Source organism: Hylobates moloch, unplaced genomic scaffold (assembly GCF_009828535.3).
Source record: "Hylobates moloch isolate HMO894 unplaced genomic scaffold, HMol_V3 SCAFFOLD_12, whole genome shotgun sequence".
Classification (NCBI taxonomy): domain Eukaryota; kingdom Metazoa; phylum Chordata; class Mammalia; order Primates; family Hylobatidae; genus Hylobates; species Hylobates moloch.
The window spans coordinates 30,756,202-30,771,877 of NW_026652287.1; the positions used below are offsets into that span (position 1 = coordinate 30,756,202).

The 15,676-nt window shown below is 35.7% G+C and overlaps 1 protein-coding gene across 4 annotated transcripts in view; it reads right to left on the reverse strand.

Annotated features, from left to right (window-relative positions):
- Window positions 1-15,676, reverse strand: part of PARPBP (PARP1 binding protein) — an 80,346-nt gene that overhangs the window by 19,306 nt on the left and 45,364 nt on the right. For 3 of the 4 annotated variants that reach the window (XM_032168871.2, XM_032168870.2, XM_032168872.2), the window contains 2 exons: window positions 6,567-6,750; window positions 3,464-3,642 (listed from right to left, as the gene is read on the reverse strand). In XM_032168871.2, the coding sequence (XP_032024762.1) occupies window positions 3,464-3,642; window positions 6,567-6,750 (363 nt within the window). The remainder of the gene's footprint in view (window positions 1-3,463; window positions 3,643-6,566; window positions 6,751-15,676) is intronic. The other variant, XR_009209171.1, reaches the window with a different exon arrangement.

Genomic DNA, 15,676 nt, shown 5'->3' on the forward strand with positions numbered 1-15,676 from the left:
ATCAGTTGTTTATCGCCATGATCATGTGGCTATCTGAATACTGTGGTTGACTGCTGCTTCCCAGAATCATGAGAGAATATTATTCTACATATTGCTAGCTCAGGAAAAGATCCAAATTCAAAATTTGAGGCACGATTTCTACTGAATGTGTATAGCTTTCACAAAATTGTAAAGTCGTGTGAAGGTAAATCACAAGTCAACCACCTGTGGTATTAAGAGGTGGGGCCTCAGGATGATTAAATCATAAGGACGCTGCCTTCATGAACAGGATTAGTGCCGATACGAAAGGGTTTGTGGGAGCACTTTTTGCCCTTCAGTCTTCCCAGCCATGTGAAAACCCAGCAAGAAAATATAATCTATGGGGAAGAGGCCCTCATCAGACACCAAATCTGCTGGCGCCTTGATCTTAAGACTTCCAGACTCCAGAACTACGAGAAACAAATTTCTGTTATTTACAAATTACCTAGTCTGGGGTGTTTTGTTCTAACAGCCTGAAGAGATGAAGACACTTACAAACCAAAATGGCTTTTAAACTAGTATCTGCCCCTCCCCTACCCAAAAGCACAGTTATAGGATAAAGGACAACTAAATCTACTTGTTTATAATACAGTCATGAGTCATGTGCTGCATAACAACAGTTTGGTCAACAACATACCATATATTTGATAGTGATGCCATAAGATTATAATGAAGCTGAAAAATTCCTATCACATGAATACTTACCTTTATGTTACTACTTCTTTATACTATTTAGTACAATAACATACTGTACAGGTTTGTAGCCTAGGTGTGTAATAGGCTATACCATCTAGGTTTGTGTAAGTACACTCTATAATGTTCACATGACAAAATTGCCTAACGATGCCTTTATCAGAATGTATCTGCATCATTAAACAATGCATAACTGTACTTTATAAAAGTGTCATTATTTCTATTCTGAGAATCCTAAATATTAATAGTTTGCTTAGTTAATTAATCCAGTAACTAAATGTTTCATGAGCTTCTACTATTTGTAAGGCACTATACAAGATATTGTGAAGAATAGAAAGTTGACTCATTTATTGATCCTATATTCAGGCATCCTGAAGTCTAAGTAAAGAACATAAGAAACACATAACTGAAATTCAAAATAGTATGAGAATTCAAAAGAGAAAAACATACCAATAGGAGGGTCAGAGAAGGTGAAATGGAGAAGACCCACCCTATAGTTTTGGATTCAGGCCAACTTGAATACCTTAATAAATGAATCCCTTTTGGCTTAATAGAGCCAGAGTTAGAACCCCCTTGACTCAAATGACTACTAAGCAAGAATAAAACATTGCCTACCCTAAGAAAGAATAGTTGACAACCTTAAATTGATATACCTCATTGTCTTAATTTCATCATTTCAGTGTAGACCACTGAAAATTTACTTTACCACTGACCAGTGCTTGTCTGCACAATGACAATTAGAAATGCGAATGCAGAATCCAAGCTGTAAACAATAGCAATGTGTTCAGTGACATGATTAAGTATAGAAAAACCTTTTCTTTTCTTTTTTTTTAAGAGAACAGGGTCTTGCTCTGTCGCCCAGGAGAGAGTGCAGTGGTGCAATCATAGCTCACTGTGGCCTCAAGCAATCCTGGGCTCCCAAGTAGCTGGGACTACAAGCATGCACCACCTCACTGGGTAGTTCTTTTTTATTTTTGCAGAGATAGAGTCTTACTATGTTGCACAGATTGGCCTCAAACTCCTGGTCTCAGGCAACACTCCTGTCTTGGCCTCCTAAAGCTCCGGGATTATTAGCATAAGACACCATGCCTGGCCTAGAAAGATTCCTTTTTAAAATGGACTCTGGGATTAAATTTGTTAGAATAAAAATTTCATGAAAGGAAAATAACTTTCTCTAAGAAAATGAATTCAGTCAGAGAAAATTGAAATTATTTATATTTCTACCTAAAAGCAAACTTGTTAAGCAGAAGTAAGATGAAAAGAGAAAAAATAAAAATTCATTTATTTCTTTTTACTGTTTTCTGGGATTCCAGCAGCAGGTATAAGTAAATCACTGATAAAAATATTTATCGTTAATAAAATATTTGGGCATTCTGAGGTAGAATGTGGAAGAATTATTTCATGTCCAGATATAAAAGAATAGTCATGGAAGTTGGTAAAGAAGATGAGATTTTAAGGAATTAGATGACAACACTGAATGATAGACCACTGTAAAGTCTCTGTTTAAAGAGAAGAGAAAGGATACTGAGGCATAGGAGAGAGTATATGAAGCAATCATGAAGGCAGATTTCAATAAAATAGCTCCAGTAGAAAATAGAAGAGATCAAGCAGTAGGATAATTTTGTGAAAATTCTCTACAGTGTACTAAATACAATTTAAAATGGTTGTTCTAAAAATTTTAATGTTTCTCAAAGTGAATGTCCAATTAATTAAAAATGTCAACAACCTACTCAACGACTGACCTAATCATTAGAACTGGAGAGCATCTACTATAGATGAAACTGCATCACCCATATATATATATATATGCCTTAACTCCCAAATGTGACTGTATTTGGAGATAGGGCTTTTAGGAGGTAATTAAGATTAAATGAGGTCACATGGGTGGGATCCAAATCTAATAGGACTGGTGGCCTCACAAGAAGAAGACAAAGAGATCTCTCTCCATGTGCTTCTCCAAGGAAAGGACATGTGGGCACACAGCAAAAAGGCAGTTATCTGCAACCCAAGGGGAAACCCCTCACCAGCCCTGACCATGCTGGCACCCTGATCTCCAGCTTCCAGCCCAAAGAGAAAATAGGTTTCTGTTGTTTAAGCTACCCAGTTTATAGTATTTTGTTATGCCAGCCTGAGTAGACAAAGACAGCATCAATGTCTTACACATAATACCAGCATTAATTTGGTAAATATTTTTCTTCATAATTTGAGGGAGAACCAGGAGCTGTCAATTCCAGTGTAAGTTTGGTGCATGTGCTCTCTCTTATTCTAGACAGAATAGTAGTCCTGGGAGCATAGACCTCAGGCTTTAGGAAAGACACCCTTGCTAATTGCTAACATACCTCACTTGGGCAAATTACTTAATATCTCTCAAGTCTCTAATTCTTCACTTATAAAGTGGAGCCTCTAATTCTTCACTTAAGAACATGGTGGTTGGGAAGGCTGAAATAATTTAACAAAACATTTAGCAAAATTCTTGATCCACAGCAAAGGAAAGAAATATTTTCAAAGCAAAACAACAAGAACTAAAAACGACACTGAAACCAAAGACATCTCTCAGGCTGTACTCTCATAAAATATTACTTCTTTTATATATAACCGCTTTGAATTCAAATGTTCAATCTCCCTTTAATTAACTTTTATTTTCTTTCTTCACAATTTCTGTAGTTTCTAAGTTTCCTACCATAAGCATACATTTCTTTTGTAATTCTCTAGAGTTAAGATCTGTAATACACATAACTTCCACATTACTTACCTAAAAAGTGTAAGAATAGAAGTTCCATGATGATGGATTGTGTTTTCCTCGTCATATAAAAGCTCTGCTTTGTTTTTGGTAGGAGCATTAGCCGCTTCTTCGTCCAAAAGAACTAATAAGGCTTTCACAGTATCTCTGCCACAGTAAGCAGTACCATGGTTTATGGCATGAGATTTTGGCTGAGACAAAAAATAATTTTAAGTAAATGTAATAATCATCCCAGCTGGGTGAATGGCCATACTTTTAAATTCCCTGTGGCACTGGCCTCTTTCATCTATTGTTAAAGTAATAAAACATCAGCTATAAGAAGTGGCTGTAAGGCATGTGACCATTTTTCCTTAAGCCATGCTATAATCAACTTTACCAATTTCAAAAGCACAAAAATAATCTCATCAAAAGAAGACATTAGGCTCTGGTCAAAATAACATGAGGCTTCGAGTCAGAAAAATTTAGCCACTATCTAGCTATGTGACATCAGCCCCATGGCTCAGCATCTCTATTTATTTTTTCTCTCTTATGCCAAAGAAGGATGAGGTTCTGGCTATCTGAATACAGGCGCCATGGATGACTGTAAAGATCAAATGCAAAAATGAAAAGCTAGTTGACATTCATTGATTCAATAATCATTGATAAGTATATATTATGTCCCAAGCACTGTACTTAAAGCTAAGGCTCCAAAGGTGACAACCATTGCCTTCAAAGAACCCATAGTTTCCTTGATAAATAAGTAACTGACAAGTGCATTACAGAATGCTAAGTGCTGTTTCTAATAAGTGTATGCACAGTGCAGTGGGAGTACAAAAGAAGTGACCAATGTACCCTGGCATCAAAGATGATTCCACAGAGGAGGAGGCACCCAGAGGAAGAAGAGAGCATGGTGCTTTCAGGGACCAGGTAGCATGGCATGGCTGAAGAATAAGGTAAAAGGGAGGAAGTGATACGAGATGAGCCTGGGCAACTTTGTATATCATGCCAAGAAGTTATAAGCCAGTCTGTTACAGAGGAAAAATCTCTTGCTTTAGTAAGCAAGGAAGTAAAATGATCCTGTTTAGATTTTAAAGAATCAATGATGGCAATGTGTAAAATATATTGTGAGATACAAACGTTATCAAATCTGGAGACAGGTCACAAATTAAAGACTACAATAGAACAGTTTAGAAATGGAGAGTTCTGAACTAAGACAGTAGTCATAGAGATAAAGCAGATTAAAAAGGGAAAGCTGAAAAAAACTTCATGACTAGATGGAATAAAATAAAATATATAATAATAAAATATTATGTATAGATACATGTAAGCACAAACTCTGAAGGCATTTCTGACTGGATTTGATACCAACTGCTTAGTTGTATATCCTGTATAACTCTGGAGAAGGTGCTTGAACTCTCTTCTTAAACTCCCTGACAAAATAGAGGCAATGATAATGCCTAACCCAGAGGGTTGCTGGACATTATACCTAGATATCAAAGCTACATCTTCTGGGACATCTGTTATAAGCTGTGCCAGTTTCTTCAGCTTTCATCAGTATCATCTTGGCCTTCTTTCTCTGTTGGCAGACTCAGGCTACCAGGTGAACTATAATGTATATAGCTCTACTGAAATTATAACAAATTGCCTATCACAATCTGGTGCTTCACACATATTTTTCATTAGTACCAGAGAATTCCATATTCCTTAATAGTAACTTCATGAGTACTATTTGATTATATTTTTCAAAGATCTCTGATTTGGTTGAAAACATGAAATTAAGAACCAGATTGTTGGTATCTTTATTTCTTCTGCCAAGAAATGGAAGAAATTGATGTTGTTAATTATTTGAAGTTGACAGATTCTGATTGATACTTATAGTAATAACCTGGTTGTCATTTGAGCCAAACTATTCACCAGGAAGTGAAATACACAGGGCAACAACCCTGAATCTTCCCCACCTTCAAAGTAAATCTAAAAACAAGCATTGTTATAGAAAAATAGCTAAAAGTGGTCCACAGGGCTGTGAGTGAATGAATGAATGAATGAATGATAAATAATAAAAATTAAGCAAAAGTCTTTCTTCATACACTGGCTACCATAATCACACCTAATAAAAAGGGGCTGTTAGAAAAATTGAATAAACTGCAATAAATGAACTATACTACTATAAAATTCTGTTCTAAAAACACAGTAGTCAATTTCTCTTATAATTCTGTGGGTTAGAATCTACTCTATTTAATTATCTCTGTTAAAAAAAATTAAGAATAAGTAAATGTTCTGGGAATATATAGTTTAAAAATTGCCAGGTACAGGTTTCAGTAGGCTGAGAATGGAGGTAGAAAATAAGAGACAGAGATTTATAAAAGAAAAGTAAACTGCTGAATGGAAGCAATTTCTAAGAGGACTGTTGTTGTCCTAATACAATGCTTATTATTAAAGTCAGAAACAGAAAAAACAGGCTTTTATTTTATATCTGAGTAAATGGGAAAGTAATTGTTTATGAGAATATTTAGGCCAGGCGTGGTGGCTCATGCCTGTAATCCCAGCACTTTGGGAGGCCAAGGCGGGCAAATCACGAGGTCAGGAGTTTGAGACTAGCCTGGCCAACATAGTGAAACCCCATCTCTACTAAAAATATAAAAAATTAGCCGGGCATGGTGGCAGGTGCCTGTAATTCCAGCTACTCGGGAGGCTGAGGCAGCAGAATCGCTTGAACTCGGGAGGCAGAGGTTGCAGTGAGCCAAGATCGTGCCATTGCACTACAGCCTGGGCTGCAAGAGTGAAACTCCGTCTCAATCAAAAAAAAAAAAAAAAAAAGAATATTTATAGAAAAATAGCATAAAACACCTTAATATCCATCAAGAATTATAAGTTTTTAGTACCAAAAGGGATACCAGAGATTACCCTATGCCTTACTTTAACAAATTCAGAAATTTGGCCCAAATATGTGATAATTTACCCAAGTTGAACATATAATCCTACAAAATCCTATTGAGAAACTTACATTTTCAATATCATTTTAGAACACAGGAAACACACTCTTCTGACTTAAGTAGCAATAATAAACCATTTCTACAATAAATAGAAGAGATAATGATTTGTATAAAAGGATAATGAAAAATAAAAAGCTCATTACCCGAGCAGGACTGATGTCAGTGGTGCTAACAGCTACAACACCTTCTTGAGAATTGATAATATTATTAATCCTCAAATCCAAATCCTGAGCCACTTCCTCTATTGCTTTGTAAAAAGGATCCCTGCTGTTCTGGCCTTTAATCAGCTGCATCTTTATCACCAATAGTATTTGACCCCCTGCAACGCTGAAAATAGAAATAAGATTGCCTCTATAACAGTATTGCAAATTATAATATGCTTACAGACTTGAAAATGTAATTTTCAGAGTTAACACTTTTCAAAGACTATTGCTTTGATCTTATACATCAAACAGTTAAAGCATTTAAGAAAAAGATGAGGAACATTAGAAACAAAATTTAAAAGTTTGTCTAAAAGCAAGTAATTTCAATAAGTTTCTTCTTCCTTGATTTGAAAGCTGATGGGCAATAATTTAGTTATATGTGAAATACAACAGGTTCAGAAGTGGTTGTATACATACAATATATTTAAAATATATACCTTTAGATACAACTAAAATAACAAAAACAGTTACCTCTCATTGAATATCTAGACTCTTACATTCGTTTAATCTTAAAACCAATTCAGTAAGTTGATATTATTATCCCTAAATCACAAATGAGAAAATTGAGTCCCATAAAGGTTAAATAGTTTGTCCAAGCACACATGGTGTTCTGTGTGAGGGAAGAGACAGGGAGGAAGGAAACTGACGTGAAAAACATGATATTGCATTCTAATAAGTGAAAGGTTATTATATGGAAAAGGAAACTAAGCAACTTAGTACTGACCTAAAGCAAACAAGAAAGAGGACCAACTATGGCCAACAGACAAGTGTTTTTAAAAACCCGAAATTGATATTTCTTCATACCACACCTAAATCTCAGAGTTTGAGTTGCAACTTCTGTTCTAAAGGACAAATGTGAGAAACATATAAGAGGAACGATTTTGGTCCATTTTAAGGAAGAAATGAGGTGTGTCCAATAGAAGAGGATTCTCTTTTAAAGCCAGGAGATCCCATCCCTAGAGGTATCACTGGAAAGGCAGCACAGTGCCAAATGAGAAACTGGTGTGGTCTGACTACAGACCATGAAGTCAGGCTGCCTGAGCACATATCACAGCTCTGCCACTTTCAACTTTGGGTATGCTATTAAATTTCTCTTTTGTGGTGGCATAAAGGAAATGATGAAATGAAGTTTTCACTCTCGCCTTATTGCCAAGTTGTATGTTTTACAGAAATGCCAGGTTCCCTAACAAGCTAGAAAGATGAATGTCCACATTTAAATAGCTGGTCCAGATAGAAGAGGAAAGTTAGAAGAAGATTGCAGAGAGACTTAGTGTATGATGACAATGTATTTTCCTAACCATCAGACTCATATCCAGCATTTGTTTAAAACATCAACTCCAGATCCCATCCTATGGAATTACAATCTCCAGAGAAGAGCACTAAATGTTTGCATTGTGTTAAAAGTACCACAGGTGATTCCTATGATTAGGCAAGGGTGAGAAAAAAGTCATGAAAAAATCAGCTCCTTGAGAAAGCAATCATATTTTACTGATCTTCATACCATCAGTTTACATTTGGTACACAGAAGAGATGATTGACGTACATTTGTTGAATAAATGAATACTATCACGTGCAACAATCTAAATTTTTTATAGTAAAACAAATGATATATATTTTACTACTCATATTATTATTTGCAATACAAAAGTATTTAGGTGGTGTCTACTTACACAATGGCATACTAGATACCCTGAAGAACGTATCACTGAAGAGAAAAAAATCTCCCAGTACCACCCAATCTCTCCCTCAAAAAGGAACCAACCAGAGCTGGCATGGTAAGTCGAAAGCTGTGCATAGTAAGCAAGCAGGATATCATCCTGAGGACAAACATCTCTAGTAACACTGTGATCAGGATACAAAGCTCAGAGCTAGCAGCAAGGTGGAAGAGGACAAGCAGGGACTTTCACATTCAGTCTGAACCTTTCAAGGGAAAATAAGCTAGTATGGTTTTTACTAGATTTATTCTAGGTATTTTACATTTTTGAAGCTTTTTTAAAAAAAAAATCCTTCTATTTAGTAATGATACAGAAATCCAATTGCATGTTTATCGGCCTTGTGTCCAGCAACACTCTTAAACTGTACTGCCAATTGTAATAATTTGCCTTTACATTCTTGGAGTTTTCTATATAATTAGTCACATTATCATCAAATAGAATTTTATTTTTTCAATTGTTATATCTCCTATTTCTTTTTGTCTTATTACAATGAATTGGACATCTCATGCTATGTTGAAAAGAACTGATGACAGCAGGAACTCTTGTCTTATTCTTAAGCAGAACGCTAAAATGTTTTACCATTAACTAGGTTTTTATAGAAACCCTTTTGTCAAATTAAAGCCCTTATTCTTAGTTTATTTTTACACTGAGGGCTTAGCCCTGTAGAATGGGTATGTGTTTCCTATTTATCTCCCCATGCTGGCCAGTTCCTGGGCTAAAAGCTGGCTTCCCTTCTTCACTTGCCTCTCTGGCTTTCCTCCTTCACCTATTTTTGACCTGTATTTTCATTACATTTGCCTACTTACCAATGCATTTAAGAAGCATTTTTGAAACACACTATCCAACATTATTAATTATTTTCAATGGAAGAAAATAGGCTGGGGGCCTAGTCTGCCATACTTCTGTAATCAGAAGTCTGAGTAGACCCTAGGAATTCTTTCACATATATGAGGACTTTCTTTTTCAGCTGTGAACTGGATGAAATGTAGCCAAAATGAAAACATAATTAACATTATATGCTTTTCCTGGGAATTAATCTCTAACAGAAAAGAGTTTTGGAAAAGATTCAAATGGTTAATAAAATCTGGGAGTGTCTTAGTGCCAATTATAAGAACAAAAAAAATGCTTCAAATGGTATTAGGAAAGTCACCTTTGACCTCCTTTTCTCATTCCTTCTACATGACAAAAATGCTAAATTTTAAAGATGATGTAACTCACTGGCTGAATTGTATTTAGGAAAAAATAAGACTTGTATTTCAGAGACTTGCCAAGGTCAACATTTTGAAGCCATGGCAAAATACCCCAAACAGTAGTGCTCTGACTACTCCATTAATATATACTCACTTCTAGAGCCACCATTAGGTTGGCTTCTTCTAATATCTGCTCAGCAACACAGTGGCTTAACTCAAATTCTTGCTTCTAGAGCCTAGAAACTCCGGAAGTTTTAACTAAAATGACATCAAGATATTTATGTTGTTCACTGGCAATACAAAAATGAATAAAATCTTTCTCTTTAAGAGCTCACAAGTGATAATGATACAATGAACTACTGACAGTATAGACAAGTTTGAGTGGGGAAGTAGAGAGAAGGAGAAGGTATTCAGGAGTGCTTCCCAGAAGATATATTATGGCTATTCTGGATAAACATTAATAGGAGAATTTAGATGAGAAAGAGGCAAACTGAGCTCCTGACTCCTAGCTGCATCACACCAGTGCCCTGGGGCAGAAAGAGAAACACGAGGCTGCTGATGAAAAGCACAATTGAATCCCCAAGCTTGTACCAAAATAAAGTAACTGGAAGAGAACACTAAGCAATAATACAGACAAATGATTGGTAATACTTTAATGTAATTACTGAATATCTTCACTTTCCTAAATAAAGTGACTGCTTTTCCATACCATACTCAAGAATTTGATAACTATTTGTTGAAGTAAATTTTACCTTTAAAAATTAAATGTAATTAAAGGTGCCACATAAAATATATGAAAAGTATTTCTGAAAAAAATTTTTTTTTTTTTTTTTGAGACGGAGTCTCGTTCTGTCGCCCAGGCTGGAGTGCAGTGGCACGATCTCGGCTCACTGCAAGCTCCGCCTCCCGGGTTCACGCCATTCTCCTGCCTCAGCCTCCCGAGTAGCTGGGACTACAGGCGCCCGCTACCACCACGCCCAGCTAATTTCTTGTATTTTTAGTAGAGATAGGGTTTCACCGTGTTAGCCACAATGGTCTCGATCTCCTGACCTCGTGATCCACCCACCTCGGCCTCCCAAAGCGCTGGGATTACAGGCGTGAACCACCAAGCCCGGCCCTGAAATATTTTTAAACAAGAAAAATTTTAACATTAAGAGATTAGACTGAAAAATTTCAGTGAGATTTAACACTCCATACATGTATATTTAGCCCAATATAAATAGTTATCTTCTGTTTAGTAACATTACAGTCAGCAACAGACCACATATACGATGGTAGTCCCATAATATTATAATGGAACTGAAAAATTCCTATTGCCTAATGATGTAACATCATAGCATCACAGCTCAACACATCACTCACATGTTTGTGGTGATGCTTGTGTAAACAAACCTACTGTGCTGCCAGGCATATAATAGTATAGTGCATATAATTATGTTTAATACATAATACCTGGTCATTATAATAAATGACTCTTAATGGTTTATGTATTTGCCATACCTTTTATCATTACTTTAGAGTGTACTCCTTCTACTTATTTAAAAAAAAAAAAAAAAACCACTAACTGTGAAATAGCCTCAGGCAGGTCCTTCAGGAGGTATTCCTGAAGAAGGTGTTGTGACTGTAGGAGAGGACACCTCCAGGGGTGTTATTGCTCCTGAAGATTTTCCAGTGGGACAAGATGTGGAGGTGGAAGACAGTCATATTGATAATCTTGACCCTGTGTAGACCTAGGCTAATGTGTATGTTTGTGTCTTAATTTTAAACCAAAAAGTTTAAAAAGCAAAAAAAAAAAAAAAAAAAAAAAAATTAAATAGAGAAAAGCATATAGAATAAGGATACAGAGAAAAAAATTTTGTACAGCTGTACAATGTATTTGTGTTTTAAGCTAAGTGTTATTACAAGAGTCAAAAAGTTTCAAAATTTTAAAAAATTCATAGTCAAAAAATTTTAAAGTTCATAAAGTTAGAGCAAGCTAAGTGTAATTTATTCTTGAAGAAAGAAAAATTTGCTCTACAAATTTAGTGTGGCCTAGGTTTACAATGTGTATAAAGTCTACAAGAGTTTACAATAATGTTCCAGGCCTTCATATTCACTCACCACTCATCCAGAGCAACTTCAAGTGCTGCAAACTCCAGTCATGGCAAGTACCCTATGCTTATGTATGTTTATCTATGTTTATGTTTTATACTACATTCTGAACAGGACCTTTTCAGTGTTTAGATATGCTTAGCCACACAAATACCACTGTGTTACAATTGCCTACAGTATTTGATACAGTAACAGGCCATACAGGTTTGCAGCCTAGCAGCAATAGGCTATGCCATATAGCCTATGTGTGTGGCAGGCTACACCATCCAGGTTTGTGTATGTACAGTCTATGATGTTTGTACAATGATGAAATTGCCTAATAATGCATTTCTGAGAGCATACTCTCGTCAAGTGGCGCATGACAGTATAATGTAAATGTGCATTAAAAAATTGTGTGATAAATGTGAAATACAGAATTTTCAACTTCTAAACAACAGGGAACTATTAATTGATATAACTTGAAACATCTCATTTAAGACATCTTTCAGGTGAAAGTACACTATGCATTTTATGGTGTCACCTACTGGCAAAGTGTAGAAATGCAGTCACCTATAGCTAAGATGGCCTCATGAAACACTTTTCATGTGGCAGTAGGGCCATGAGTGTAAGAATCAATTCTTTTTCTTTATTTCTTCCCAGTCTGTCTATTCCACCCTTCCTTGGACTCAAACATTACTGTAATTTTTCTATTTAAAAATAAGTAGTATAAACTTTTCCTCAGATACAAGAGCTAAATACATTTTTATTTCTAACTTTTAAGGTCGACAGAGACGAGGAGGATAAACAGGCCAGAGTGAGAGATGGGCAGGAGTTAGAGCATAGACAGTTTTGTGTATAATATTGAGGTTCCTGAAGTTTTATCCTGTACCAAATATGGAATCACTGAAAAGTTTTAATTATGGGAGTAACATTGGTTGTTTCAGAAAAATCACTCTGGCAGCAATGAGGACAACAGGATAGGGCAACTTAAGACTGGAGGCAGAATAGACAACTCAGTGACATGTGAAAAGGTCCAGAAAAGAAAGGATGAAAGTCTGAAACAGTAAACACTGGAAATAAAATAGTAGCTATAGGAAGAGATGAGGAGAAAGAACATAAAAAATGTGAAGTAAGAAAAAGTGACAGATCTTAATGAGTGAATGCATTTAGGATATGCCCCAGATTCTTGTTTGGGAGCTGGAGAGAGACAGGCTTCATCGCTTCAGGAGGAGAAGCAGTTTTGCAGAGAAAGACAAAAATTTAGTTTAGGACACATGAGTTGCCTGTGAGGCACCATCGTAAAGATAGTTGAGGATATGTTTCTGAAACTCAGGAAAGAGGTTCGAATTTCACTGAAATATAGATTTAGAAGAATTTGCATATATGTAGTAGAAGAGGTAGGTGGAAAATAAGAGAATGACGTATCTGAAGTTATAGGAAAAAAGAGTTCCAATAGGAAATGACTAAATTTGAAGACTCAAAAGAGACCAAAGACTATAATTAGAAGATCACAAGTGACCACTGGCAGAATAGCTTCAGTAGAGGGAAAAAGTGAAGGAGTATAAATCAGTCAAGTACAGACAATCGAATAAATATTGACTGTCTATTCTGGTAAAAATTGTGCTAGGGCTAGGGAATATTAGTGAAGAAAACCAATAAACTCTCATTGAGTTTACTGTCTATTGAAAAATATACATTAAATACTTACAAAGAGGGAAGCAGAAAAAAGGAAACTATTTTCTTTAAGAATTTGAGCTGTAAATGGAAGAAGGAACTGGAAGAAACAGAGAAGACAGTTTGTTGTTTATTTCTTATAAGCTTATAGAATGTGGCTGAAGTACTAGTAAAGGGAGAGGTTGAAATTATAAGATAAAATGAATAACCCACAGTGAAGCAATGTCCAAATGGGTTATCCACTTTCCCACCCACCATGTCTAGTTAACTCCTTCTAGTTCATCCTTCAAAATTAGGCTTAACTGTAACACCCATCCAGATAAGGATTCTTGACACCCTTATCCCCGGCTCCCACAAACCAGGGATCAATTGCCCTTTCCTCTGTATACCTTCTATTAATATCTATTATGATATGTATAGGGTATATGTTTTCAGTTTTTAATAATTTTACTTTATTTATAAAACAAAACTATACCTACTGCAGAACAAAAATAAAAAAACAAATCACCACAAAAAAGATAACAAAAATTGCTCAAGTGGACTATTCAGACACCCAATTGAAGACATTCACTATTTAGATATTCACTTCCTCAAGACCTTCTCTAGAAGATACTTGCTTATTATAACCACATGGGATATCCAAAATAAATGGCTGCTAAGTTGAAGAAGTCTATTCCCTCACCCTAGATGCCTCTAAAACAAATGTACTTCTACCCTGTTGACCACAACCAGAAATTCCTCCAAAAGGAATGTAATTATAACAAACGATATTGGATTGAACATACACATTTATCTCTGCTCTTTTCCAAAACTTCACTAAAATGACAAAAAAGCAAAAAACAAAAAAGTTTCCATCTATGAAGAAAAACAGAATGAGAGAAGAAAACAACAGCTGATGAGAGTAGAGGCATTTCATGAAAGTACAAAAAAATGAAAACAGATGATTGAGTCATAACTAACTACCCAGAATACAAAAGCTAAAACCTAAGTAACTGCTAACAGGAACATTGGTAAGAAGCAAACTCAGAAATTAATCAGAAATTGAAGGCAATACTGATGGCTATGCAAAGGCGGAGTTGAAAACAGAAAAGCTAGCTGACGGTCTCCATAAGGAACACTTATACCCCCATTCTCCCTCTATTCTGAGCAGTCAGGCTAGTGCTTCTCTCCCACCTCAGCATGGGAAGCAAAACTGTTCTAAAGAAACTATGAGAGGCTCCAGACCCAGGGGCAGCAGGACTAAAAACAAAGGAATTGAGTAAGTCTACATACAGAACTGTGAGACTCAGCATCAACCTGGACCTATCTCAAATCCCAGAATATTGCTAGCCAGATTTACAGCTTTCAGAGATTAAAAGATTCCTCTGTGGAAATTTTTGGGAAAGTCCCAAAGAAAAGATCTAAAGTTACTGACATTTGGAGAGTAAGTCTCCAACAAAAGAGCCAACTGGGCATCATGCTATAAATAAGCCCACTGTACAGAGCTACTAATCAGCTCTATAGGGCCTCACTCTTAAATATGAAAGGACAGTTCAGAATCACCACACATTGTAGGAACACCTCTACCATGAAAGAGGGCAAAAAAAAAAGAAAGTAAAAAACAGAAAAGCATCCAATCGAGATAAAACAAAGACCATTCAGGAAGCAGATAACAATATTTTTACATTAAATATAATAAATAATCTTAGAGAAATAAATGAAACATGACATAAAATCATATGCAATCAAATATGAGACTAACATAAAAATATTTGCTTACCATTTACTTTTTCTGAGAAAGCTACTTGAGCAAAATAAGGGGTTTACCAATTAAAATAAAGTCATAAGAGCCAGGAAACAGGCAGAGACTGTTTCACAAGGTGAGGATGAAGGTTCATGGTTGCCACTCTGACACAGGCCTAACAAGCAAAAGCAAAGATTGAATAAAGATGACAGGGGACTCTCCAGAAGGAATATCTTCAAGGGCAAAAAACTGACAGATGACTGTAGTACCACTTGACTTTAACAAAATATATCTATATTGCCTTACAAAAAATTTTTTAAAAATTTAATATCTGATATTTCAATAGAAATGGCTCCCCAATATATTATCTGGAAGTTCAGAAGATGTCACTTATTTTGTCTCTAAGTTATTTTCAAAACCCTCTTCCAAATTTACTTCTTTGTAATGGATATCCATATGAGAAGATAGACTGCAATTCAGAATAAAATCCTGAAAAAAAAAACCTTCTTAGAATCTTAGAATGGAATGAAGTTTCACGGAACAAGATATAGTCATTAGGAGAATGGATGTATAGAACTGACTGTTCAGATCCCTACTCTGCTACTTAATATAACCTAGGGCAAGTTACTTGATCCCTGTGTTTTAGTTTTTTCACCTCTAAATTAGGGATAGTAATAG